Below are 26,128 nucleotides of genomic sequence, written 5' to 3'. Positions count from 1 at the left end.
GGGGTGACCCTTTAAGAAGACTTGTATAAGACACCATCAGGTTTGAGGCCAGAGTTCAGTATTCCCCAGATAGGACCACTGTGTCTGTTCCATTGCTCTGGAGGTGAATGAGTTCCCATGCATATCCACCTCTGTGTGAACAGGCAAAGCAGCTCTAGCAGCTTAAGGAGAATCTTTTGGAAAGATGTCTAGGTAGACACCTTTGGAAGAACAAAGAGGCCAGATGCTTTCATTACCTTTCCATTGCTATGATAAGACACCATGACCAAGGTAACTTATAGAAGAAAGGGTTCATTTGGGGCTTACAGTTTCTGAGGGTTAGAGTCCATGATGTTCATGTTGAGGATATGAAGCACGACAGCAGGACAGGAATGTTGTTGAAGCAGTAGCTGAAAGCCTGCATCTTGATACACAAGTATGAGGCAGGGAAAGCTAATTGAAAATGGTATGGGCTTTTGAAACTTCAAAGCACATCCCTAGTAACCTACTTCTTCCAACAAGGCCACACTTCCCTATCCTTCCCAAAGAGTTCCACTAACTGGAGACTAACTACTCAAATAAATAGTCCTATGAGGACCATTCTCATTCTGATGATCATACCAAGTACACTGATTAGTTTCCGTGAATTTGACACAAACTTAGACATATCTTGGAAAATGGGATCATAACTGATTAAGTGCCTGTATAAGATTAGCCTATAGGCAAGTGTGAAAGGTATTTTCTTGATTAATAATTGATGTGGAAGAGGCTGGCCTACTGTGGATAGTGGCATACCTGGGCATAGATGGTCATGGGGTGGCAGTTTATTTCTGGAACATGAGGACCTTAGTTGTATGACTGTTTTAGTTAGAATTTCTATGTTGGATAAAACACAAGAGTCGAAAAACAAATCAGAGAGGGAAGGGTTTATGTAGTTTATACTTGAACTCTGTAGTCCATCATTGAAAGAAGCCAGGACAGGAACTCAAAAAGGACAGGATCCTGGAGGCAAGACCTGATGCAGAAGTCACAGAGAGGAGCTGCTCACTGGCTTGCTCCTTGTGGCTTGCTTAACCTGCTTTCCTATAAAATACAGGACCACTAACTCAAGGGTGACCCCACCTACAATGGGCTGGGCATTCTTCCATCAATCACTAATTAAGAAAATGCCTCCACAGCACCCAGAGGAGGCTCCACTACCAGGCGTTCTAGCACTCCCAGGATTGTAGGATCGGGGTGAGTAGGACACAACATCTGTTCCAAAACAACCAGGACTAACTGGAACCAACAGGATCCAGGATCAGGAACCCCAACCGACCAGTGCCATGGGTTCCATCTGGTCTGTGCAGATTTACCTTGGGAGTGAACTCTACAGCCAGTCTCACAGCACCCAGAGAAGGCTCAAATTCCAGTCAATCTAATACACCCAGGATCACAGGATCATAGGATCCCTGGAGCTTGGTCACACCTGGTTCTCAGGGTCCCAGAGGCAGCTTGCATCCCAAGAACTCTGACACACCCAGAATCTCAAGATCACAAGATCTAGGAATCACAGGGTCACAGAGACAGCTGGACTCTGAGGAGCTCTGACAAAACCAGGACTAAAGGAAGACAAACTCCAGTTATATATAGCAAGGGCAGGGGGCACTTGAGATAATGAGATGGTGGGAGGCAAGCATAAGAACATAAGCAACAGAAACCAAGGTTACTTGGCATAATCAGAACCCAATTCTCCCACCATAGTAAGTCCTGGATACACCATCACAAAAGCAAGATTCAGATCTAAAGTCATTTCTTATGAAGATGATAAAGGACTTGACACAACAGTCAAAGAAAATGCAAAATGCAAAAAGATCCTAACCCAAAACATCCAGGAAATCCAGGACACAATGAGAAGAACCTATACCTAAGGATAATAGGTATAGAAAAGAGCGAAAATTCCCATCTTAAAAGGCCAGTAAATATCTTCAACAAAATTATAAAAGAAAACTTAACTAACCTAAAGAAGGAGATGCCCATGAACATACAAGAAGCCTACAGAACTCCAAATATACTGGACCAGAAAAGAAATTCCTCCCATCACATAATGATCAAAACAACAAATGCACTAAACAAAGAAAGAATATTAAAAGCAGTAAGGGAACAAGGTCAGGTAACAAATGAAGGCAGACCTATCAGAATTACACCAGGCTTCTCACCAGAGACTATGAAAGCTAGAAGATCCTGGGCAGGTGTCATACAGACCCTAAGAGAACACAAATGCCAGTCAAGGCTACTATACCAGCAAAACTCTCAATTACCATAGACAGAGAAACCAAGATATTCCATGACAAAAACAAATTTACACAGTATCTTTCCATAAATCCAGCCCTACAAATGATAATAGATGGAAAACACCAAAAGGAGGGAAACTACACCCTAGAAAAATCAAGAAAGTAATCTTCATCAAACCCAAAAGAAGATAGCCACACAAACATAATTCCACCTCTAACAACAAAAATAACAGGATAAACCATGCACCCTATCAGATCACCACAGACTAAGGCAAGTCTTAAATACCAACAAGAACAATAGAAAGCACATATACACATGGAAGCTGAACAATACTCTACTCAATGATAACTTGGTCAATGAAGAACTAAAGAAATTAAAGGCCTTTTAGAATTTAATGAAAATGAAGAAACATCATACCAAAACTTATGGGATACAATGAAAGCAGTGGTAAGAGGAAAACTCATAGCTCTAAGTGCCCCCAAAACGAAACTGAAGAGAGCCAGGCATGGTGGCGCACGCCTTTAATCCCAGCAATCGGGAGGCAGAGGCAGGCAGATTTCTGAGTTCGAGGCCAGCCTGGTCTACAAAGTGAGTTCCAGGACAGCCAGGGCTATACAGAGAAACCCTGTCTCAAAAAATCAAAAAAGAAAAAATAAAGAGATTTGTTTGGTGTCTCAAAAAGAAAAGAAAAAGAAAAAAAGAAAGAAAGAAAGAAAGAAACTGAAGAGAGCTTACACTAGCAGCTTGACAGCACACCTGAAAGCTCTGGAACAAAAGAAGCAAATACACCCAAGAGAAGTACCCAGCAGGAAATAATCAAACTCAAGGCTGAAATCAACCAAATAGAAACAAAAAGAACTATATAAGGAATCAACAAAACCAGGAGCTGGATCTTTGAGAAAATCAGCAAAATAGATAAACCCTTAACCAGACTAACCAGAGGGCATAGAGACAGTATCCAAATTAATAAAATCATAAATGAAAAGGGAGACATAACAACGGAAAACATAGAAATTTTAAAAATCATCAGAACCTACTACAAAAGTTAATACTCAACTAAATTGGAAAATCTGGATGAAATGGACAAGTTTCTAGACACATACAAGGTGCCAAAGTTAAAACAGGATCAGATAAATCATCTAAACGTCCCATACCCCCTAAAGAAATAGAAGCAGTCATTAATAGTCTCCCAACCAAATAAAGTTCAGGACCAGATGGGTTTAGTGCAGACTTCTATCAGACCTTCAAAGAAGACCTAATTCCAATTCTCCTCAAACTATTCCACAAAAGAGAAACAGAAGCTACTCTACCCAAGTCATTCTATGAAGCCACAATTATGCTTATACCTAAACCACACAAAGGGAACTTCAGACCAATCTCTCTTAGGAACATTAATGCAAAAATACTCAATAAAATTCTTGCCAACCGAATCCAAGAACACATCAAAATCATCATTCACCACAATCAAGTAGGCTTCATCCAAGAAATGCAGAGATGGTTCAATATACGGAAATCCACTATCAATGTAATCCACTATATAAACAAACTAAAAAAAAAAAAAACGAAAACAAAACAAAAAAACCCACATGATCATTTCATTAGATGTTGAAAAAGCATTTGACAAAATTCAGCATCCCTTCATGTTAAAAATCTTGGAAAGATCAGGAATTAAAGGCCCATACCTAAACAGAGTAAAAACAATATACAACAAACCAGTAGCCAGCATCACACTGAGTGGAGAGAAACTTGAAGCAGTTCCACTAAAATCAGGGACTAGACAAGGCTACCCACTCTCTCCCTATCTAGTCAATATAGTACTTGAAGTTCTAGCTAGGGCAATTAGACAAGAAAATGAGGTCAAAGGGATACCAATTGGAAAGGAATAAGTCAATATATCACTATTTGCAGATAATATGATTGTATACTTCAATGACTCCAAAAATTCCACCAGAAAACTCCTAATCCTGATAAACAACTTCAGCAAAGTGGCTGGATATCAAACTAACTCAAACAAATCAGTAGCCTTCCTCTACTCAAAGAATAAAGAGGCTGAAAAAAGTTAGGGAAACAACGCCATTCACAATAGTCACAAATAATATTACATAACTTGGTGTGACTCTAACCAATTAAGTGAAAGATCTGTATGACAAGAACTTCAAATCTCTGAAGAAAGAAAGCAAAGAAGATCTCAGAAGATGGAAAAGTCTCCTATGCTCATGGATTGGCAGGATTAATATAGTAAAAATGGCCATCTTGCCAAAAGCAATCTACAGATTCAATAGAATCCCCATGAAAATTTCAAATCAATTCTTCATAGAGTTAGAAAGAGCAATTTTCAAATTCATTTAGAATAACAAAAAACCTAGGATAGCAAAAACTATTCTCAACAATATAAGAACTTCTGGAGGAATCACCATCCCTGTAATATTGCTGTGATACAGAGCATTAGTGATACAAACTGCATGGTATTCGTACAAGACAGACAGGAAGATTAATGGAATAGAATTGAGGACCCAGAAATGAAACCACACACCTGTGGGCACTTGATCTTTGACAAGGGACCTAAAACCATCCAGTGGAAAAAAGCATTTTAAACAAATGGTGCTGGTTCAACTGGAGGTCAGCATGTAGAAGAATGCAAATTGAACCATTCTTATCTCCCTGTACAAAGCTCAATTCCAAGTGAATCAAGCACCTCCACATAAAACCAGATACACTGAAACTTATAGAGGAGAAAACGGGGAAGAGCCTTGAACACATGGGCACAGGGGGGACATTCCTGAATAAAACACCAGTGGATTATGCTCTAAGACCAAGAATCAACAAATGGGACCTCATAAAATTGCAAAGCTTCTGTAAGGCAAAGGATACTGTCAATAGGACAAAAAGGCAACCAACAGATTGGGGAAGGATCTTTACCAATCCTACATCTGATAGAGGCCTAATATCCTATATATACAAAGAACTCAAGAAGTTAGACTCTAGAGAATCAAATAATCCTGTTTTTAAAAATGAGGTACAGAGCTAAACAAAGAATTTTCAACTGAGGAATATCGAATGGCCAAGAAGCACCTAAAGAAATGTTCAACATCTTTAGTCATCAGGGAAATGCAAATCAAAACAACCCTAAGATTCCACCTCATACCAGTCAGAATGGCTAAAATCAAAAACAAAGGTGACAGCAGATGCTGGTGAGGATATGGAGAAAGAGGAACACTCCTCCATTGCTGGTGGAATTACAACCTGGTACAACCATTCTGAAAATCAGTTTGGCAGTTACTCAAAAATTGGACATAGTACTCCCTGAGGACCCAGTTATGCCACTCCTGGGCATATACCCAGAAGATGCTCCAACATGTAATAAGGACACATGCTCCACTATGTTCATAGCAGCCTTATTTATAATAGCCAGGAGCTGGAAAGAACCCAGAGGTCCTCCAACAGAGGAATGGATACAGAAAATGTGGTACATTTACACAGTGGAGTACTACTCAGCTATTAAAAATGATGAATTCATGAAATTCTTAGAACTATCCTAGAACTAAACTAGAAACTATCCTAAGTGAGGTAACTCAGTCACAAAGGAACACACATAGTATGGACTCACAGATAAGTGAATATTAGTCCAAAGCTCCAAACAACTAAGATATAATTCATAGACCACATAAAGCTCAAGAAGAAGGAAGACCAAAGTGTGGGTGTTTCGGTCCTTCTTAGAAGGAGAACAAAATACTCACAGGAGCATATATGGAGATAAAGTGTAGAGCAGAGACTGAAGAAAAGGCCATCCAGAGACTGTCAAACCTGGGGATTCATTCCATATACAGTTACCAAACCCAGACACTATGTGGATGCCAAGAAGTACATGCTGAAAGGAACCTGATATGACTGTTTCCTGAGAAGCCTGGCCAGAGCCTTACAAATACAGAGGTGGATGCTCGAAGCCAACTGTTGGACTGAGGGTGGGGTTCCCAATAGAGGAGTTAGAGAAAGGACAGAAGGAATTGAAGGGGTTTGCAACCCCATAGGAAGAACAACAATATCAACCAACCAGACCCCCCCCCCCAGAGCTCCCAGGGACTAAGCTATCAAACAAGAGGACACATGGCTGCAGCTGCATATGTAGCAGAAGATGGCTGTGTGACGCATCAATGGGAGAAGAAATCCTTGGTCCTACAAATGCTCAGTAGATGCCCCAGTGAATGGAGGGGGGTGGATAGGTGGGTGGAGGAACACCCTCATAGAAGCAAGGGGAGGCAAGATTGGATATAGGGGGGTTCGGAGGGGAAACAGGAAAGGGGATAACATTTGAAATGTAAATAAAGAAAATATCCAATAAAAAAGAAAAATAAAAAAGAAAATAAAATGCCTTAGGAAGAAATAAAGAAATTAATAAAATCTTAGGGAAACATCGACTCAATTGAGGTTACCTTCTTCCAAATGATTCTAGCTTGTGTCAAGTTGACATAAAATTAGCCAACACAACCACAGAAAATACACCAGTCATTTTAACTCCTGCCCCATGACCACCTGCCCAGGTATGGAATTATCCACATCAATCCTTAGTCAAAGAAATGCCTTTCAGACTTGCCTACAGACTAATCTTATAGAGATACATCCTCCCAGGCACCGTTAGCTAGCGTTAGTCATTCAGGAAACTCATAAGCTCTTCCCATCCAATGATAAAAACGTTGGCAAGTACCATAGCTGAAGTGAATTTATGAATGCAGTGGCTGTGCCATGTCAGAAAGACTCTTTAACTTCAGTCCTCCCAACCTGTGCCTTTTATAGTCTTTTTGTGCCATCATCCTTGTTGCTTGTACAGTGGGAGCTGGATGATACAGAGAGCCTATTTAAGGTTAAACATGTCACGTGTTCTTTCAACTTTGGCCAGTTGTGAGTCTCTGTATTGAAGAGCAGCCTCTGAAGAAAACACTTCTCTGATGAGGACTTAGAGCTGCACTAATCTCTGCACAAAAAGATAAAAATTTAGAAGGTAGTTTGATGCTTCTGCATTTAGGAAAACAATGGCACTAGGCTTTTCCCTAGAACCTGTGACTTCCCCAGCCAGGGTGCTTAAACAGCTTTACTGTGCCAGGAATGAGTTTCCTCTTATAGAATGGGCCTTACACTCAACCATACACCCATAATCATGCTACTACTCACTCTCATTTTATAACGTACATGACATTACATGTCTGTGAAGAAGATTGCCTGATCTCATACTATCAATCAATAATTGGACAAATATTCCAAACCCGATGTTCTAGTCCTAGAGTCCACTCATTTTTTTATATAGCAATTCATATTCTATCCAAGGATGTTTATTTGTACTTATTTTTAAATGTATATAGAGCCACTGAAATTTCTCCTAAAACAAAGGCTCATATGGGAAATAAGTGGTTTTCCTAATTGACTGAGATACTTTCATGTACTTTCAAGACTCTACAGAACACAAATGAGAATCCCAATACAATGCAACTCCCATATTTTGTGGCTAAATGCCTCAGTCATAGAGAAAACACAGGGTATATGTGAGGAGAAACAGTGCAAGAAACAGAATTTGATTGTAAGTCCCTTGTTTAGTGTGACAATGGTCTTATGGCATGAGTGGAAAAGTCATGGATTGAACCCAGGGCTTTAAACTAGTCATGTAAGTAAATGTCATATTTTTTTAAAGATTTATTTATTACATGTAAGTACACTGTAGCTGTCTTCAGACACACCAGAAGAGGGCGTCAGATCTCGTTACAGATGGTTGTGAGCCACCATGTGGTTGCTGGGATTTGCACTCTGGACCTTCGGAAGAGCAATCGGGTGCTCTTACCCACTGAGCCATCTCACCAGCCCAAATGTCATATTTTTAAGGAGAAATTAAGCAAGAATATTAGCTATGTGGAAGATGATGTGTGGGTGATAATAAACTGATAGATAGGTAGATGACATTTTACTATTATATATATATATATATATACATACATACATATATATGTAAGATAGAGAAATAGAAATAATATAAGGGGAAATTAAAGTATTGGAAATGAAAATATATTCCTTGATAGGAATATAAGCAGGTTAAATAATTGAGAAGAAAAATTAGGAAACATAAAGATATCACTATAGAAATTAATCAAAATGGTGCACAAATAGACCAGAAATAATTTCTAAAGGACCAGAGAATCATGTAGGTGAGGGACAAATACTTAGTCAAATATCCATATGTTTGTAAACTCCAAAGGGAGGGCTGGTGTCCTAGTGCGTGTAACCTTGTATGTGTTACCCAGAGCTGTCTGATCTCGATTCTGGTTATGCCACAGAGAGAGAGGAGGAGGAGGAGGAGGAGGAGGAGGAGGAGGAGGAGGAGGAGGAGGAGGAGGAGGAGGAGGAGGAGGAGGAAAAGCAATAGCAGTATCACCTAGAAACCAGGGGAGGGGAGGGAGCAGTTACCTTGTATCGTCAGTGAAGACAGTAACAACACCAAAAGGATTGTTAAGAGAAAACAAGACTCATACCGCACTAAATTACATCACAGGAGACTTTTATAATGAAAACTTTGAGACAAAAAAGGGGAAATGAAATTCTGCAAGAAGTGTACAAGAACGCTTGTAGAAAAAAAAAAAAAAAAAAAAAGCCACAACAGTCAACATGAGAAATGAAGCTCTGCTGAAGCTTTGGCTGGGGGTGGGTCTTGAGCCTGTTAGGAAAGTCATAACTGCTTCCCATGTGAAGTCAGCCTACAGCAGCAAAGAAACTAAAAATAGAAATGGCTTTTGCTTGGCGTTGATTTGGGGCAGTTTTATTTGTTAAACGGCTGGAAAACATGCAAGCTAAATGTGTTTAAACAAAACTAGTGTCAGAATATTATCGACTAAAAGAGGAAGAGGAAAGAAAAAATCATAAGAAAGGAAGGATTGCTTTGAGGTACGTGCTGAAGAGACAGCCTTTGGGATTTAAGCAGTTTCTCTAGATGACTTCGGTGGTGAGCCAGCAATGCCTCTTCACTTCCTGCTTGATTTGTGCCCCCTTTCTAGCCCCAAGCATAGAGTAATTGCTGACGGCTAAGCATGCCTGGTTTCTATCCACTTTCCGCTAATAGTTTTCAGTTATTTGCCTATTCTTTATGTCATGATTTGAGAGCCAAATTTTTATTCTTATAAGCCAAATAATAAATGTGCCACTATATTAGTTTAAAGACAATTAGTGGATATTGTTCTTGGTTGCCTACCATAAGTAAGTGGTAAGACTCCAATGTTGAAAACACCACTCACGGTGGTTACAGGAGATTTAAAAAAAATCAATCTCAGAATGACTCAGAAACTTCCTTCTTGTTAGCCATCATCCATTCTAATAGGAGGAGCTGTGCAGGTAGTTGTCGGAGAAAAGGCATTGGTAATCTTCCCAGCAAGGGAACCTAAATGCTAGAATATTAACCAAGGACGACATATGTGTGCTCTGATACAGTAATGGCACAGCAGTTGTGGAGTTAGCCAACAGTTTTGATTGCATTTGAAGCCTCATCAAAATAGGGAATTCTCATCTAGTTTTGTAAGCATAATTACTCAGAAGGTCATGAACACTATGTGGGGAGCATATTATTGTTTGGGGGGTTATTTGTTTGTTTGTTTTTGCCAAATGGTCATACTGTCCAATTGCCTTTTAACTATGTTTATACTCATAGAATAGTGGTACTCTCAGTGAAGGTCAGAGAAGTGTCTTTTTACAGTGTTCAATAGTTAATAAACAGACCCATAACTGGTCAAAGTGTTAGCAATAACATGGCAGTCATATCATCTGAACTAAATGGAACTTTCATATTAGTTCCCTCTTGCAGCCCTCGTCCACCACCCAAAGCTCCGGAAACACAGAGGAAGCCGAAAGAGTGGCCAAGCAGAAGGGTGATGAGGAGAAACGCTGCCTGACAGATCTGAAATGGCATTTGCACTCATGAAATCACAGGAATGTGGTTGCCTGCATAAAAGCAAACTAATCAACGTGGCAGCATGGATAGGTGAGAGGCTTATGAATATCTACCTATAGACGAGGGGCTGGCCATTCGCGGTTAATGACTGCTGTGGGAAGAGGAGTAATTTTTCTCTACAGGTTTCTGTTAGGTGCCTGTGTTCTGGTGGATAGCCTCATACTCTAAAAATCTTTTTTAAAAAATATGATAATAATTGAAAGGGTTAGAGCCAGGCACAATGACACATGCCTTTACCAACACTCAGGAGACAGATTCAGGCAGATCTGTGAGTTCAAGAGCTGACTGGCATGCAAAGGAAGCTCAGGGACAAATAGGGACATTGTGTCTAAAAACCAAAACAAAACAAAACAAAATAAAAACTAACAAATCATTAATTTTTTTAAGTAATAACTACATCTTTTCCAATTTTGTTAAAATATATAAACTTGCACATCCAAGAAGCTCAATAACCTTGAAATACATGGAACATAAAATGTCTACACTGAGAAATATTCTCCCAAATTATGTTAAAATTGGGAATATTGAGAATAGTCTTTAAGGCAGCTAAAGGAAAATGACATGTATGTACAGAAAGGGGTGAGGATAAAGATAAAGATCTCGTTCCTGGAGTACTTCAAGATAGAAAGCAATGGAGAAACATTTCTTAAGAAACTATTTTTAAAAAGCTGGGCAGTGGTGATGCACGCCTTTAATCCCAGCACTCGGGAGGCAGAGGCAGGCAGATTTCTGAGTTCGAGGCCAGCCTGGTCTACAGAGTGAGTTTCAGGACAGCCAGGACTACACAGAGAAACCCTGTCTCAAAAAGAGACAGAGAGAGAGAGAGGGAGAGGGAGAGGGAGAGGGAGAGGGAGAGGGAGAGGGAGAGGGAGAGGGAGAGGGAGAGGGAGAGGGAGAGGGAGAGGGAGAGGGAGAGGGAGAGGGAGAGGGAGAGGGAGAGGGAGAGGGAGAGAGAGAGAGAAGCCATAAAAAAAGAAAAAATCATGTCAATCTAGAATTCTTTATCACACAAAAATATCTTTCAAAAATGAAGAAAAAGACTTTTTCAGATCTATAGAGAACTGGCAGAATTCAGGACAACAGACCTGAATTTTAATCAGAAGGGAAGTGATACCATATGGAATTTGAAGTCTGTGGAAGGAATGGAGAGCTGCAGAATGAGCGAGGACATATTGAGATGTTTATAACATATGCAGAAGTAAAATTCGCCAATAATGATGAAAAGAAGTGTGTTCAAACTTTATTATGTGGCAAAATTCCTTCAGATGAAATTGACTGGGATAAATTGAATGAGACCATGTGATAAAATGGTGCAAGATAGACAAACAGAAATAAAGTCGTACTTCAGAAAACAGGACATAAATGACCACACATGGCTGTAACCAACTGATCTTCATAACGGTGTAAAAGTGAATCAAGTGAGAACAGTGTTTTCGCTTAAAAAAATAATATTTGAAAAATTAGTTTTTCAGGTTTAAATTAGTTAACTTCAACCTATGTCTCGTGTTATATACAAAAGTAAGTTAACGAAATATAGACAATAGGTATAAATATAAAACAAAACTATAAAACCTCTAGAGGAAAGCAAAGGCAAGAGTTGGGGAGAAGGTTCAGTTGGTAAGGAAGACATAGCCCAAGCATGAAGACTGGAATTCAGAGCTACATCCCCACATTAACATGGCATGGGTGTGGCAACCTGACTGTTGGGCACTTGAGAAGTGGAAACATGGGATTCCTGGTGTAAACTAGCTAGTCAGGCTAGGTCAATTTGTGCACTTTGGGTTCAAGTAAGAGAACCTACCTCAAAGTATAATGTAGACAGCAATTAAGGAAAGTTATTGATGTCAATCTCTGGCCTCCAGAATCATGGGTACACATACACACCCACACACACCATAACACATGCAGAAATGCACACACATATAGCCACACAAAAAAGAAACTATAGATGAGACTCTTTAAAACTGTCAGTTAGGCTGTGATTTCTTACAGGGAGTACCTCAAGCATATACTATATAAAAGAAAAATACTATTACATTATTTCATCAAGGATAAGAACTTTTATTTTTCAAAAAGGTCTTAGGACAAAATAAACTTGAGTTAAAACTAGAAAAAAATGCATTTTCACATCACATATTATACAAGATTTGGACATATGATATATAAAGAGTACCCAAGCGCTCCCAAAACATTGCAGATTATTGTCATTGCCCTTGGTTGTCCATTAAAGATGGAAGGTAAATTCTTATTCTGATAGCACCATGCACATTACATACAAGACCCAGAGGTCCCTAAGCTGGACAAAACTGACCTGAAAGCCTACTTTCTGATTACTAACTTTCATGGTACCAGAAGATGCCATGCACACATCCAAAAGAGAAGGGAACCCAAAAGTTCTATCCAGATATAGTACCTATGAACACAATAATAGCCAACAGAGCATGACAACCGTAAGAGTAAAGTAATGGGGTTTATAAGTGCAGCTCTCTAATTGGCTTTAAGATACATTCAACAAGAGGGTACTAGAAACACAACCATCTACCCAGGGTTAGTGAAGTCATGTATCTTAAAGGAGAACCTGACTTCCACTTTACAAAACCAGCATAATTCCTCATTACACTCGAAATATCTGTCCTTGTACCCACAACCAAGTTCAGTCCTCACTCGTTGTCAAGAAAATATCTCTTTGCAACAGTCAGAAACCATCATAGAAAATTACAAACAATCAAAATGTAGAGTTGGGGAGCCCAGTCCTAATGGACATATATACAAATTAATTTCCACACCTAAGACTTCTTATAGAAGAAGGTATTGGAAAATGGGAAAGATCCTAACAGTCGGAGGATCAGGGAGAATTTTATGAGACGGTCTCCTAGTAATATTAGAAGCTATGCCCATAAGGTCTCACCATGTGACTGCCTAAGCATGTCAAGCATACACATACCAAGGTAGATGAGGGAAAGACTATGAGATGCCAGCCCTACACAAAGACTTACAAGTAACAAAAGAATGCCGAGAATCAGAGAATATTTTCCCCAGGCAAGACCACCAATACGCCAATTGGGTATCCAATACCAAATGGTCAGCCCTGAAAACATACCCACAAGTAACAATATATAGACATAGCAGGAGTTAGATGTAGATGTAGATGCAGATATATAAACAAGGAGAGGATTTGGTTGTGTTTGATGGAAGGAAAAATGATATAAAAGTTTTACCTTCTCAAGAATAAAATAAATACTTTTAAAAGAACTGGCATGACTCAATGCTAAGCAAACAACCAATTTTTAAAAGGCAAACTATTGAAAATGATATAGATGACAAGTAAACTTATTCAGGGCATAGAGAGGTGGGTTGGTGGTTAAGAGGTCTTGCTGCTTTTCCTGAGGACCTAGGTTTGATTCTCAGCACCTACACATAGAGGCTCATAACCACTTACAACTCCAGATCCAAGTAATCCAACACCCTCTTCTGGCCTCCAAGGCTACTATACTCATATGGCATCCACTTATATTATTATACACATATATACATAAGCAAAATAAAACTAAAACATGTTCAACATTGGGACTGGTGAGACGACTTTGTGTGTAAAGGTACTTGTCTCGTGCATGCTGTTGCATAAATATAGCCTTGCATACATACACATAATGACACATACTGTTTTATTTTCTTTTGCTATGCTAAGATGTTATGACCAGGCAACCTGTAGAAGAAGGAGTTTATTTATATGGAGTTATGGTTCTAGAGGGAGAAACCATAATGGCAGGAAAGCCTGGCAGCAGGAGCAGGAAGCTAAGGAATCAGGTGTTCTACTGATAATACAAAGCAAAGAAAGCAAACTGGAAGTAGAGTGCAGACATAAACACTCAAGAGTTCACCCCAGTACCACCTCCAAAGAAACTGCTACTGTTTAAGATCCTAGAACTGAAGTGGAAACGTAAGGGTTCTTTGGAAAGTCAGTTGGATGGTGTTTTGCTGGGGCAAACATGGGAAGGAACATTTCATTAAAGTGGACACAGATGTGAAAGGCTAAGGCAGACTCATAAAGGAACATTTTGCTGAAGCAAACACAGGAGAGAGGATGTTCTGCTAAAGCAAGCACATGAAAGTACATGATGAAGGATTCTTTGCTAACAGCATGCATGTATTGGTCTGCCTTACACTGCGTAGCAGAGCTGCATGTGTTGGGACTTCACAGAGAGAAACGCAACAAAAATGTTCTGGTGCTGTGCTGCAGTTTGTTGCCGCTTCCTCGGACTCAAGCTGATTGGATACCTGTGCTTAGGCAAGACTGTGCTGAGGCAAGGCACATTGAGGACACGTGATGTTTAGAGGGGATAAATAGGACTCCACAGAGTGACAGAGACAGAGCTTGGCTTGCTGGTAAAGCTAGCAGTACAGCAGTTGTGGGTTCTCACATCTTCACTGATCTTCACATCCCTGAGAGATGCACAGCGCAGAACTTCTGGCATTCCTCCTGGTCCCTCCTGCTGACTCAAGCCAAGGCTGAGGCCCGGATGTCTCTGCTAGGTCATGCCACCACTGTTGCTAACCCAACTCTACCGAACTGGACTGCTGGTGTATATGTGAGGTGTTTTCGAGGGTATCAAGCTGCTTACCTCTGAACTGAACTGCCAATTTCCAGACAACACAGACAGGAGTTGCTCTGAAGAACCTTTCTAAACAGGTCTCCTTTCCCCATATCCTTTCTTTTACACTACTTCCGGTGGGTGGCAGGTTACAAAAAAGGTTAATACATTTTAGAACCACCATTAAAAATAGGATTTGAAAAAATTAAAGTTACTACCAATTGGCTAACAAATATTCAAATGTGTTAGCCTATGGGAAACATTTCTCATTTAAACTAACACACACAAACACACACACACACACAATCATACACTAAACAAATATAATAAATTTGTGTTTAAGTCTTCATCAATAGTAGTTTTTATGTGGGTGCACATTAAAATCACAAAATAATATTACCCCACATATACTAGAAGGGCTTCAACAAACATATACAGTTACCACTACCAGTCAAGGTGTAGATCAACTTGAATTTTGACAAATTGATGGTGAATTCTAGTCTCTAAAAATTGGTTTGGCCATGATGGAAATCTGTATGATATTTTTTTAAAAAGTTGTGCAGATAACTACCATATGATCTAGTAATACTATATTTAGCTATCTGCTCAAGAAAAACAAATACCTAGTCTGTAAAAAACCTTGCATCCAAATATTTATAGGAACAATATTCATAATTGCCAAAAGTGGATATAATCTACATGCCCATCAGAGAGTTAAATAAAATACTGTTCTGCAGATAAAACTAGCAAATTGTTGGACATGCTGCAACATGTAGACAGCACAAAACATTATGCTAAGAGGAATAAAACAGGTGAAAATGACCACATTTTATATTCCTATGTCTGAATGCTCCATACATGCAAATAGGAAACAAGAAGATGCTGAGATTGCCTGAGAGGGGACAGAACAGGGATTAAAGTAAACAGTACAAGAGACAGGGCAGGGTTGAAACAGGATTTGGTAATGGTTGTACTCTTGTAGACTTGCTGAAAAAATCATTGAAATACTCAATTTAGAATGGGTAAACATTGTGATATATAAATTATACCTCAATAATATACCTTTTAGATAAAGTACATGATGAACATATTATTTTTATTCTACTTTAGTTACAAAATAATAATGTATATATATATATATGTGTGTGTGTGTGTGTGTGTGTGTGTGTGTGTGTGTATGTTAATAGGATCAATAAGGTTATGAGAATGGTTTTCTAATAAGTGTCCTTTGTGTACATATAAACAAAGTTTGTTTCCCTTCAGCTTACTTTAAGTTTCTTTTTGAAAACAATGAGTTTGTTCCACTTTAGAGGACCTCCCCTGCAGGGCCTCAGACATGTTCCTTAATCTTTTATTTATTCATGTATTTGATGTGATTTTTCTCATAGGAAAGTGTGCATTGCTAATTGTTCTTGCCTCTTACGTACAATATGGCTGTTCTGGGCATACATAAAATTAAGAGAAGCATTTCACACGGCAACAGGAAATACCAATTAGATGCCCATAATCATTAATAATGATCTTTTTTTAATTTATGTATTTGAGTACACTGCCGCTGTCTTCAGACACAATAGAAGAGGGCATCAGTTCCCATTACAGATGGTTCTGAGCTACCATGTGGTTGCTGGAAATTGAACTCAGAACCTTTGGAAAAGCAGTCAATGTTCTTAACTGCTGAGTCATCTCTCCAGGCCCCATCAATAGTGATTATAAAACCAAATTTATCATGATTTCCTCAGAATAGGATCCTTTAAGTAAAATTCCTGGGCATGTTTTCTAAACAATGCTCTCTGAATTAGAAGTGGGCAGAACCCAATTTGGGTTCTTATTCAATCCTTTTCCTGAAAACCTTGTGTGGTTCATGGGATTCTAGCACCCATGTCTCAGTTTGATGTCTTTGAGGATACCATGGCTCTGTGCTTTTTATCTCCTTTATCACAGTCCACCAATCTTGTGAGCTATGTCTTGTAGGGTGATAAACTGAGTGGCCTTGAGTAAAAGATTTGATCAAGGGATAATGACTAATAGTAACTAGAGTTCTTCTGCAGTAGTAAACTGATGCCTATTCTAAGGACCAAACACTGCCAAGGGCTTGGAATCTGAAAGACTCAGTGAAGGGTCAAGTGGTAAATGGTTGAAATACATGTATGCATTCGAGTCCCGAAGTATTTTGCAAATGGTGCACTGCCTGCCTTCTGTAACATAATGAGCCCAGCCTTTTGTGTTTTAACACCTGTTTTCTTCTCTAGTTTCACCTCTTGTTCTACCTCCTTGCAAAGACACAGAAAATCAGTCAGTGGTCTTGCTCTTGCACAAGAGTACCAGGCCTTCTCTCTTGTGAGGTTTCATATACCCCAGTTTCCTGACTTGAGCCCCCTCCCCCTTGCCTATCTCCTTCATTTGGCTCCTTCTTATAATCCAGGCATCCTATAGAACACTGCATCATCCTGGACATTTCCCCAAGCCTGAGTCTAGTGCTCCATCTTTAAGCTCTGGTGGCACCCTGTCATTACTCTTACTAGATTTAAAATGTCTGTTTATTTGCCTCCTTCCTGGTCACCCTATGAGGTAGCCATGGGGTTGAGTCACTTTGATCTCTCTTCAAGAAGGAACTTGCTATTTAGCTGCAAGGAGTGCAGTTTGCTGACAGCCTCCAGCTGTTAATTCCTTCAAGATTTGTTTCAGCTCGCAAGCTAAGGACATGATCTTTTTAGGCAGCCCAGACAATGGCTCAGCCTAACAGTGGAAGCAGGACCACCAGAGACTCTCAGTAGGAAATCTTTGGCTTGGCAGAAACTGCTATAAATCAGCACTGTGGTCTGAGATTCCATCCTCCTCTCCTCATTCCTCCTTGTTCCCTCCATGGATGGCTTGTCTGTAAGGGTGTAAGATGACATCTCCTTGCCCAGTCCTGTTTTCTCACCTGTTCATACTTCTCCAACAAAGCTCTTGCATTTCTAAATTTGTCAGTGCACCCGTCTTCCAGAAAACCTGATGTATGGGGATAATGAGCTCTGGAGTGTTCAAGGCTACTCACTCTGTCATCCAAACTGTATCTCCCAATTCCAGAACAGCACACAACAGGATCTCAGTAACTCCCTATGGGATGGATGATAAATGAGTAAATAGGTGATCAAACTGGTGACCAACCCTGATGTCATGATCTTAGATAACTCACAGGTGCTGCTCAGCATTCAAGAATAGTCTGACTTGAAGATGCAGATCCACCTATGAAATGTGCTGCCGGAGACAGAAGTATGCCTCGCCAAGTGGGTATTTCCCAATAGCTGGATTTAGGCCAGACAATAAAATTTACCCTTTGAGATAATTCCATGAGGTAAGGGTGTTTCAGTATATGTATATACCGAAAATTGTGTAACAGCTATAAAATTATCACTTACTATGAAGATATCAAGTTTTAAATGTGGCTCCTTGTACTTAAGGTCTCCATTCAAGTGTTGCTTCCTAAAATAACACCTAGGGGCATCAAAGCCATTCAAGTCAGGCCCTCCTTTTTTAGGGCTTACATGCTGTGATCTGTAAAAGGAACCTTGCTAGCAAACACCCTACTATAATACTAAATCCTTGAGGACAAGTGTACCAAGCATACATCCACACCACCACCAGAACTTAACAGTAGCGTAAATGAATTACTTAATCTAGTTAGCCCATAGAAAAGACACAAAGCCCAGTATTTTACTTACAAGCTGTAAGCCTAGATTGGGAAGGTGCTGTGCTATTCTCACCTCTATCCAAACCATATGAGCCTTGTTACTTGCTGCTTGAGTCTTGCCCAGGCTGCCTCAGCTCCATCAGCCTGTCCTCAGGGTCCACTTCTCCTGGCCATGTGCTCATGAGCCATCCAGCCTCATGGCAGCCTCCTCTTCTCTCTGTCTTCTCTGTCCTTCTCCCCCTGGTCCCTAGAACCCAGCAAGAGATGCACCATATTAGAAGATAGGTAGACTTAGTGCCTTGGGTGAAATATATGCTCCATCCCTTCCTTATTCGGCCTTCAGCTTCTGACTGTCACCTGCTCCTGGTCACTTTTAACCTATTCTACAAGAATTTGCAGATAACACTGGAACTAGCATTTCCCCCCCTTTCCTTATTCTTCTCCCTTCCTCCTTTCTTGTTTTTGTTCCCTCCTTTCTTGTTTTTCTTCCCACACATTGTATTTTTACTGATAAAATTACACTTGAGCAGTTAAATTAAAATCATCAAATTATACATTTATTTTATCAAAACAAAATTTAAAGATAAGTTTATTAACTTTCCAGATATTTACTAAATGTCTACTCTGTCAGACACTATGCCTGGTATTTTGGAATCAGCAGTAAGGAAAAAAAGACAAGGTTCTGCCCTGTGTCACAAACTCTCCTACCAGGAGCATGTATTGTCAAAAGCAATCAACTACCCAAGCTGGGCATGATGAATCACCCTGCAGTCCCAGTAGGAAGAGGCCAGGGCAAAAGGATCATGAGATCAAGATTAGCTTGGACTGCACAGGAAATAGGACAAATCCAAAGTTTTTTACAGCAATAGAGATAAGGTATATGGTTGTCAGAAACAAAACACTATGACTAAATGTGGTGATACATAGCTTTAATCCCAGCACATTCAGGACCCAAGTAGATCTCTATAAATTTGAGACCAATTTGATTCATATAGCAAGGGCTAGGGCAGCCAGATCTACATCTTGAGACCCTGCCTTCAAAACAGAACAAAAGCAAAGACAAAAAAAACAAAACAAAAAAAAAACAAAAACAAAAACAAAAAAACCACCTCACTCTGACTCCCCACAGATATTCAGATATTCATGTCAGATACCCAGAGCCTGAGAATATAATCTTACCTGGAAAAGAGCCTTTGCAGATGTTGTTAGGGAGGGTTCTGAAGAAGAAGAAATGCCCTAGACTATCTGCATCACTCCTACATGCTTACCCTTAGAGACACAGGGGGTAGAAGAGGGACAGCCTGATCACAGAGGTGTCAAGCTGACTGATGCAGCCATGATCTATGGGTAGCCTGGAGCCACTACATGGGGAGAAGCAGAGAAATGTCTTTCTGAAGCCTGGAAGTAAAACTCAGCCTCATAGCCACCTGGGTTTAGGATTCAAGGCCTCCAAACTGGGAAAGAATACATTCAGGTTGGTTTGTTTGCTTGTTTTACAACAGGACATTTATGATAGTTTCTAATCCCAAGAAACCAGCAAAAATAACAACAACAACAATAATAATAATAAACAACAACTATAATCTATATCAGAGACCTGGAAAATAAAGACATAGATTACAATCTATTCCATGTCTTCCTGCCTTTGTTATTCCTGAGTGTTTTAGAATAGTGTCTCATTTTCTGCACTCTGCATTACATCTTGAGTGACACACTGTCATTTTGTGCTTTCCCCAGGATTAGTTTTTCCAAGTGTGATTTAACCCCATTAAATCAATGAGCTTAGCGCAATACCTCTTCCCCACACTGGTCTGTCTGGGTATGTACATCACAGGTAAGGCTTCAAATACGCATTAGCCCTCATGGGGCTCGTCATGGCACCTTTCCAGTTCTTCACACTGTGATATGGAATAAGCTGCACACGTGGACACTACCAAGTTTGAGATTTAGGTTAGCTCTCCACACCAATTGGTCATTTGAGTGTTGATAAGTGATTGGGGATAGTTATAAGGCCACTCTCCCATGTATGAAATAAGGGCTTGAGTTAGGTTTAACCTCAGCCTTCTCCTCTGGATATAAAACTAACCATAATTCCATAGTCAAATGGGTTTGTCGCCGTTCTTGCTTTGTGTTGGTTTTGTTTGTTTGTTTGTTTGTTTGTTTGTTTGTTTGAAGCAGAGTCTCACTATGATAGCCTGCACAGTCCCTACATAGGTCTGGGCCACCTAGAGTCCCAGTAATGAGGAGGGAAGTAGAAATGAACCCACCTCCCTATCCTAGAAGCTATCTACAACTGATAACTGCTCATAATGGAAAAATTAATTTTCTCCAATAGATCATAAGGGCAGGTCCCAGGTCCAGTGGAAGAAGGGTAACACAAAATGAGCACAATGGCAATTTGGATGTTCCTTGCCTTGTGTGCTTTGTATGGGCATCATCTTTATTTTCTTTCTTTCACTCTGGTTTTTTTTTTTCTCTCTCTTACAGGTCTTTTGCATATATTTTCGATCTTGTGTTTTTATGGGATTTCTGTGTATGCAAAAGTGTGTATCTTTGCATCTATAAGTATTTTTTTAAAGATTTATTTATTTTATGTATGTGAGTACACTGTCACTTTCTTCAAATACATCAGAAGAGGCTATTGGATCCATTACAGATGTTGTGAGCCACCATGTGGTTGTTGGGAATTGAACTCGGGACCTTTGGGAGAGCAATCAGTGCTCTTAACCTCTGAACCATCTCTCCAGTCCTATAATTTTCTGTACTTTTTCTTTGGCTCTTTTTCTCTTGGTAATTTGTTCGTTTTATTCTATCCCAGTTTGATTAGATATTATATCATATTATATTCTATGCCCATTTCTACTCTATTGAGACAGGGAAAGAAATGGTGTAGATTTGGGTTGGGTGGAGAGTTGGAGAAGATCTGGGAGAAGTTCAGGAAGGGAAAACCAAATTCAGAATATAAAAAAAAAATCTATTTTCGATTTTTAAAAGCCATTTATTTTATTTTTAATAAGGTGTGTGTGTATGGATCTGCTGTGGTCTGTCCTCACGAGTACAGGTGCCTGGGAGGCCAGATTTATTTCATCCCCAGGAGCTGGAGTTGAAAGCAATGGTGAACTACCTGATATGTGTTATGGGAAGCAAGCTGAGATCCTCTGCAAGAGCAGTATGAACTCTTAACTGCTGGGCCATCTCTCCAGGATTTAATCAAATAATTTTAACATTTGTGCAAAAAAAAAAAAATGTTTACTTAAACTGACTTGGGGTTTTTACATAACTAATCCCACAGTCATATGGATTTTATATATTGCAAAACCATTTATGCAAATTGACTTAGTATGCAAAGTAACTAATACTGGGAACAAATTCTGCAATACACAGTTACTATAAATGAAGAGAACCCACCCTTTGTAGCATTTAGCTGCCATGTGTCCATTCGACACAGCCCAGGTAAGTCCCAATAAATCAGAGAATCAACCTGTGGAAACTCATTTTAATGTTATAAACTTCATGATGTCATTGTCATGACATGGATCCGCTTAAACAAGTTAGGGTGAGCTGACTCATTCAGTCATTAGTGGTTCACCATCACACTTCCTCGGTGAGTTTGGCAGTCAGCAGGCCCTAGCTCGTACCTGCGCCTTATTCAGTATCATTATTCATTATTTGAATAAATCTACAATCTGTGCTCCTGGCAGTCCAGGTCTAAACGTATCTCTTCTTCCCTCATTCGTCTTTCTATCTCGCCATCTCTTATGACACAGGATATTACTCACTTATATACAGAAGTAGATAGTCATCAAAAGGCTCAATCCATTGCCTTGTATTATAGATTTCACAAATGTACAACACAGGAATGGCCACACCCATCAAAGAGTTTAGCTGCACTAAGACAGCCAGATATTCATGCCAGTGACCTATTGTTAGGATTAAAACAAGAATACATGAACTCGTTGCAGAAACAGGAAGCAAACACTCTGTTCTGTTGGACTAGAAGTGAGCATTGATCTAAATTGTGCAACTCACCACTGTGTTCCAGTCAGTCCTAGCACAAGCTCTGCAGTAAGTAAATCAAGCACTCCATAGATATGAAGAATATGGCTGTGAGTATGGCCGGAAGTAATCATTAGGGATGCTCACGGAGATGACTAGGGATTGAAGGATTGAAGGGAATTGAATGACAGAAGGCAAGTGGCACCTTTTCAGAGAGAATGATACAGAAATAGATGGTCTTTGTGGAGATGAAAGTAGGGTTTGAATGCAAAATCAATGTTGAAATTGATTCTTAAAAAGGTTATGTCATCTCAGTACATGACTTATACACTGTTGAGGAGTCGGAGTCTGATTCTAACATTTGTTAGCTTTGGCAGTGGAAACAAGAGGTTCAAAGTTCTAGGAGAGTTGCAAAGCCCTCTCCTGAGAATGAACAGAAAACCTTTCCTAATCATATGTTAGGGTTTATCAACTCCAGGTGTTTGTAAGAATCTTGTTTGTTTGTTTGTTTGTTTGTTGAGCAGGATTTCTCTGAGAAGCCTTGGATGTCCTGGAATTCTATCTGTAGACCAGGCTGGTCTTGGATTCATAGACATCCAACTGCCTCTGCCTCCTGAGTGCTGGCATTAAAGGTGTGACCCACCACCTCTTTAAGTGCCCTAGAAACCGGCAGGCCACTCCAACCAAGTTAGCAGGTAGCCTAACTGTGACCCTTCTCCTCTCCCTCTTCCCCTCTAAATCCAATTGCTTGTCTTAGCCCTAACTCTGTAGCAGACCATCTACTGTGGTCTCCCCCTCCTCTCTGTCCCTAACTTCAGTAGATCATGTAGCTCTTCTCCAGATTTCCACCCCACCCATCCCCCACCCATTCATTCAATACCCAACTCCAGCAGGCATCCCCTGGGAATTCCCCAGGCAAGCTTGCCAGAGAAGCAGCTAGGCCTGCAAAGCAGGTAGGTGAGCTTCAAATCTTTACTTCCTCCCCTCCAAATCCATCTCCACAGCATTATCCTAGCTCTGAAGCAGGCTACCTACCGTGGCCTCTCCTCACTCTCTGCCCCCATTCCAGGGAACTAAGCAGGTTCTGATAGCACACCCTGCCTTCCATCCTCCTGTGGACCTTCTTAGCAACCTCCACTACAGCCCATCCATATTTCAGCTCCAAATACCTAGGAACACATTTTTCCTGCAACCTCTAGGTGGCACATCTAGAAAATTGTGAGGACTCCCTAGGAGCTGACACACAGCCACTATATCTTCCTAAAAACCAGAATGGGCAACAGAAACCGAGGAGCAAAACACTCACCCAATAAGTATAAGAATTACGATCACTCCAAACCTAGAAGTACAATCATTCCAAAACAAGATATCAAGACCCCAGGCTAAAACAAGAGAAAACAAAACAAAAACAAAGAAAAAATAATAATAGCCAGGACAATATATGTCCACTAGAGCCCAGCAACTGCACAAGAGAAGGCCCTAAGAATTGAAACATAGCTGAAGCACAAGACAAAGAACTTAAAATTGCCCTTATGAATATGATAGCTATTCTTAAAAAATCAATAAGAAAAATTCTAAAAAAGAAATCTATGAAGGGACTGGAGAGATAGCTCAGTGGTTAAGAGGACTTACTCCTTTTCCAAGGAGTCTTGAGTTCAATTCCCAGTAACCACATGGTAGCTTGCAACCATCTGTAATGAGATCTGATACCCTCTTCTTGTGTGTCTGAAGACAGCTACAGTGTACTCATATAAATAAAACAAATAAATCTTTTTTAAAAAGAGAAAGAAATCTATAAAAACACAAACAAATAATGGTAGGAAATGAATAAAGAGTTCAAGATATGAACATGGAAGTAGAATCAACAAAAAAAAATCCCAAATAGGGCTAGAGAGTGGCTTGAGGTTAAGAGCACTCTTAGCTGCTGCCCTTTCAGAGTATCCAGGTTTAATTCCCAGCATGCACACAGCAGTTTATAACTGTCTGTAACCCCAGTTCCCGGTGATCCAACACCTTCAGCAAAAGTACAGGCAAAACACCAATGCACTTAAAATTAAAAATAATAATAATAAATTTAAAAGAAAGGAAGAGAAAAAAGGAAGGAAGGAAGGAAGGAAGAAGAAAGGAAGAAAGGAAGGAAGGAAGGAAGGAAGGAAGAAAGAAAGAAAGAAAGAAAGAAAGAAAGAAAGAAAGAAAGAAAGAAAGAAAGAGAAAAAAGGAAGGAAGGAAGGAAGGAAGGAAGGAAGGAAGGAAGAAAGAAAGAAAGAAAGAAAGAAAGAAAGAAAGAAAGAAAGAAAGAAAAAAGGAAGGAAGGAAGGAAGGAAGGAAGGAAGGAAGGAAGGAAGGAAGGAAGGAAATCTGAAAATTAAAATCTTAGAAACTCAAACAGGAAGCTCAGAAGCAAGCCTTACTAACAGAGTAAAGAGAAGAAAGAGAGAATCTACACACTTGATAGAACTGTACACCTTGGTTAAAGAAAATATTAAGTCTAAAAAAGTATCCAGGCACAGAGCATTTAGGAAATCTGGGATACTATGAAAAGACCAAACACAACAATAGGAATAGAGGAAGGAGAAATTCAGGTCAAAGGCACAGAATATAATCATACAATAAAATTTTCTTAATCTAAAGAGAGAGGTGCCTATCAAAGTATAAGCATACAAAACACCAAATAGACTGAACATGGCAACAAAAAATTCCCTGCCAAGGAACAGCATTGGCTTGGTCGGGTGTCCTGAGGAAGGGGTGTTTGGAAAAGTGAATGACTCAAAGTCAAATGGTGGTGTGCAACCTGACAGCTGTGATGGTTCCATAGACATCTCTCTGTTTAGAGCTCTCAGCTCTGTAGTTTGCTAGAGATAGCTCTCTGCTTGAAATGGCTCTGTCTTGCTAGAAACATATTCTAAAAGCTCTCTGAATGGGCTTTCTGACCAAAAGTCAGAAAAGCTGCTAGAAAAAAATTCTAAAAGATCCGCGTTCACTCTTCAAGAAGCTTCTTCTGGGTAGCTCTCTCTTACCTAGTTTTTTACTTACATATCAATTCCGTCTTTTAGTCCACGATCTCCTCCTGAGATCACCACTCAATAAATCTCCTTATCTCCTTCCTTAGTATCTTTCTCACAAGCTGGGTCATAGTGTAGCTGCCTCTGTTCTTTTAGGTCCATGAAGCCTCTCATATAATTCACATTGCATCCTTATATTTTTGCATAGTTGAGAAATTATATATTTTTGAGTTCATGTTTTCAGAGTTCTTTCCCATAGCATTTACCACTTTGCTGAGACACAACCTGGCATCCCAGACTCATGTTGCCTTTAATTATCATGGAGTCATTAGTCTTGGCAGAGAGGACACTCCCCCAAAAGAGGGACATAAATTAAATTTACAAACAAGCCTTATACCTAGCAACCATCAATACTCATGGAGACCCACACTCGGCTAGCTGTGCTCCAGGGGCAGAAACATCCCTTCTGCACGACTATGTAGGACTCAAAATTCCACAGATCACATAATATTCAAAACAAAAATCATACAGAACAAAGAGAGAATACTAAATGACACAAGGGGGAAAGACCAGATAACATATAAAGTCAGAGCTATTAGAGTAATACCTCACTTCTCAGTGGAGACTAAAAGCC

The 26,128-nt window shown here is 39.8% G+C and overlaps 1 protein-coding gene and 1 pseudogene across 1 annotated transcript in view; one reads left to right on the top strand and one right to left on the bottom strand.

Annotated features, from left to right (window-relative positions):
• The window catches only part of Samd12 (sterile alpha motif domain containing 12), a 503,423-nt gene extending 493,142 nt beyond the window's left edge, over positions 1-10,281 (top strand). Inside the window, exon 5 of the mRNA XM_011245660.3 lies at positions 10,072-10,281. Coding sequence (XP_011243962.1) covers positions 10,072-10,172 — 101 coding nt within the window. The 3' untranslated portion in view covers positions 10,173-10,281. The remainder of the gene's footprint in view (positions 1-10,071) is intronic.
• Positions 10,282-25,409: 15,128 nt separating this feature from the next.
• Gm27926 lies at positions 25,410-25,475 on the bottom strand (annotated as a pseudogene).
• Between the last annotated feature and the right edge of the window lie 653 nt (positions 25,476-26,128).

Source organism: Mus musculus, chromosome 15 (assembly GCF_000001635.26).
Source record: "Mus musculus strain C57BL/6J chromosome 15, GRCm38.p6 C57BL/6J".
Taxonomy (NCBI): Eukaryota; Metazoa; Chordata; class Mammalia; order Rodentia; family Muridae; genus Mus; species Mus musculus.
The sequence above is the reverse complement of the archived record's forward strand: the minus strand, read 5'-3'. Positions and strand labels throughout refer to the sequence as shown.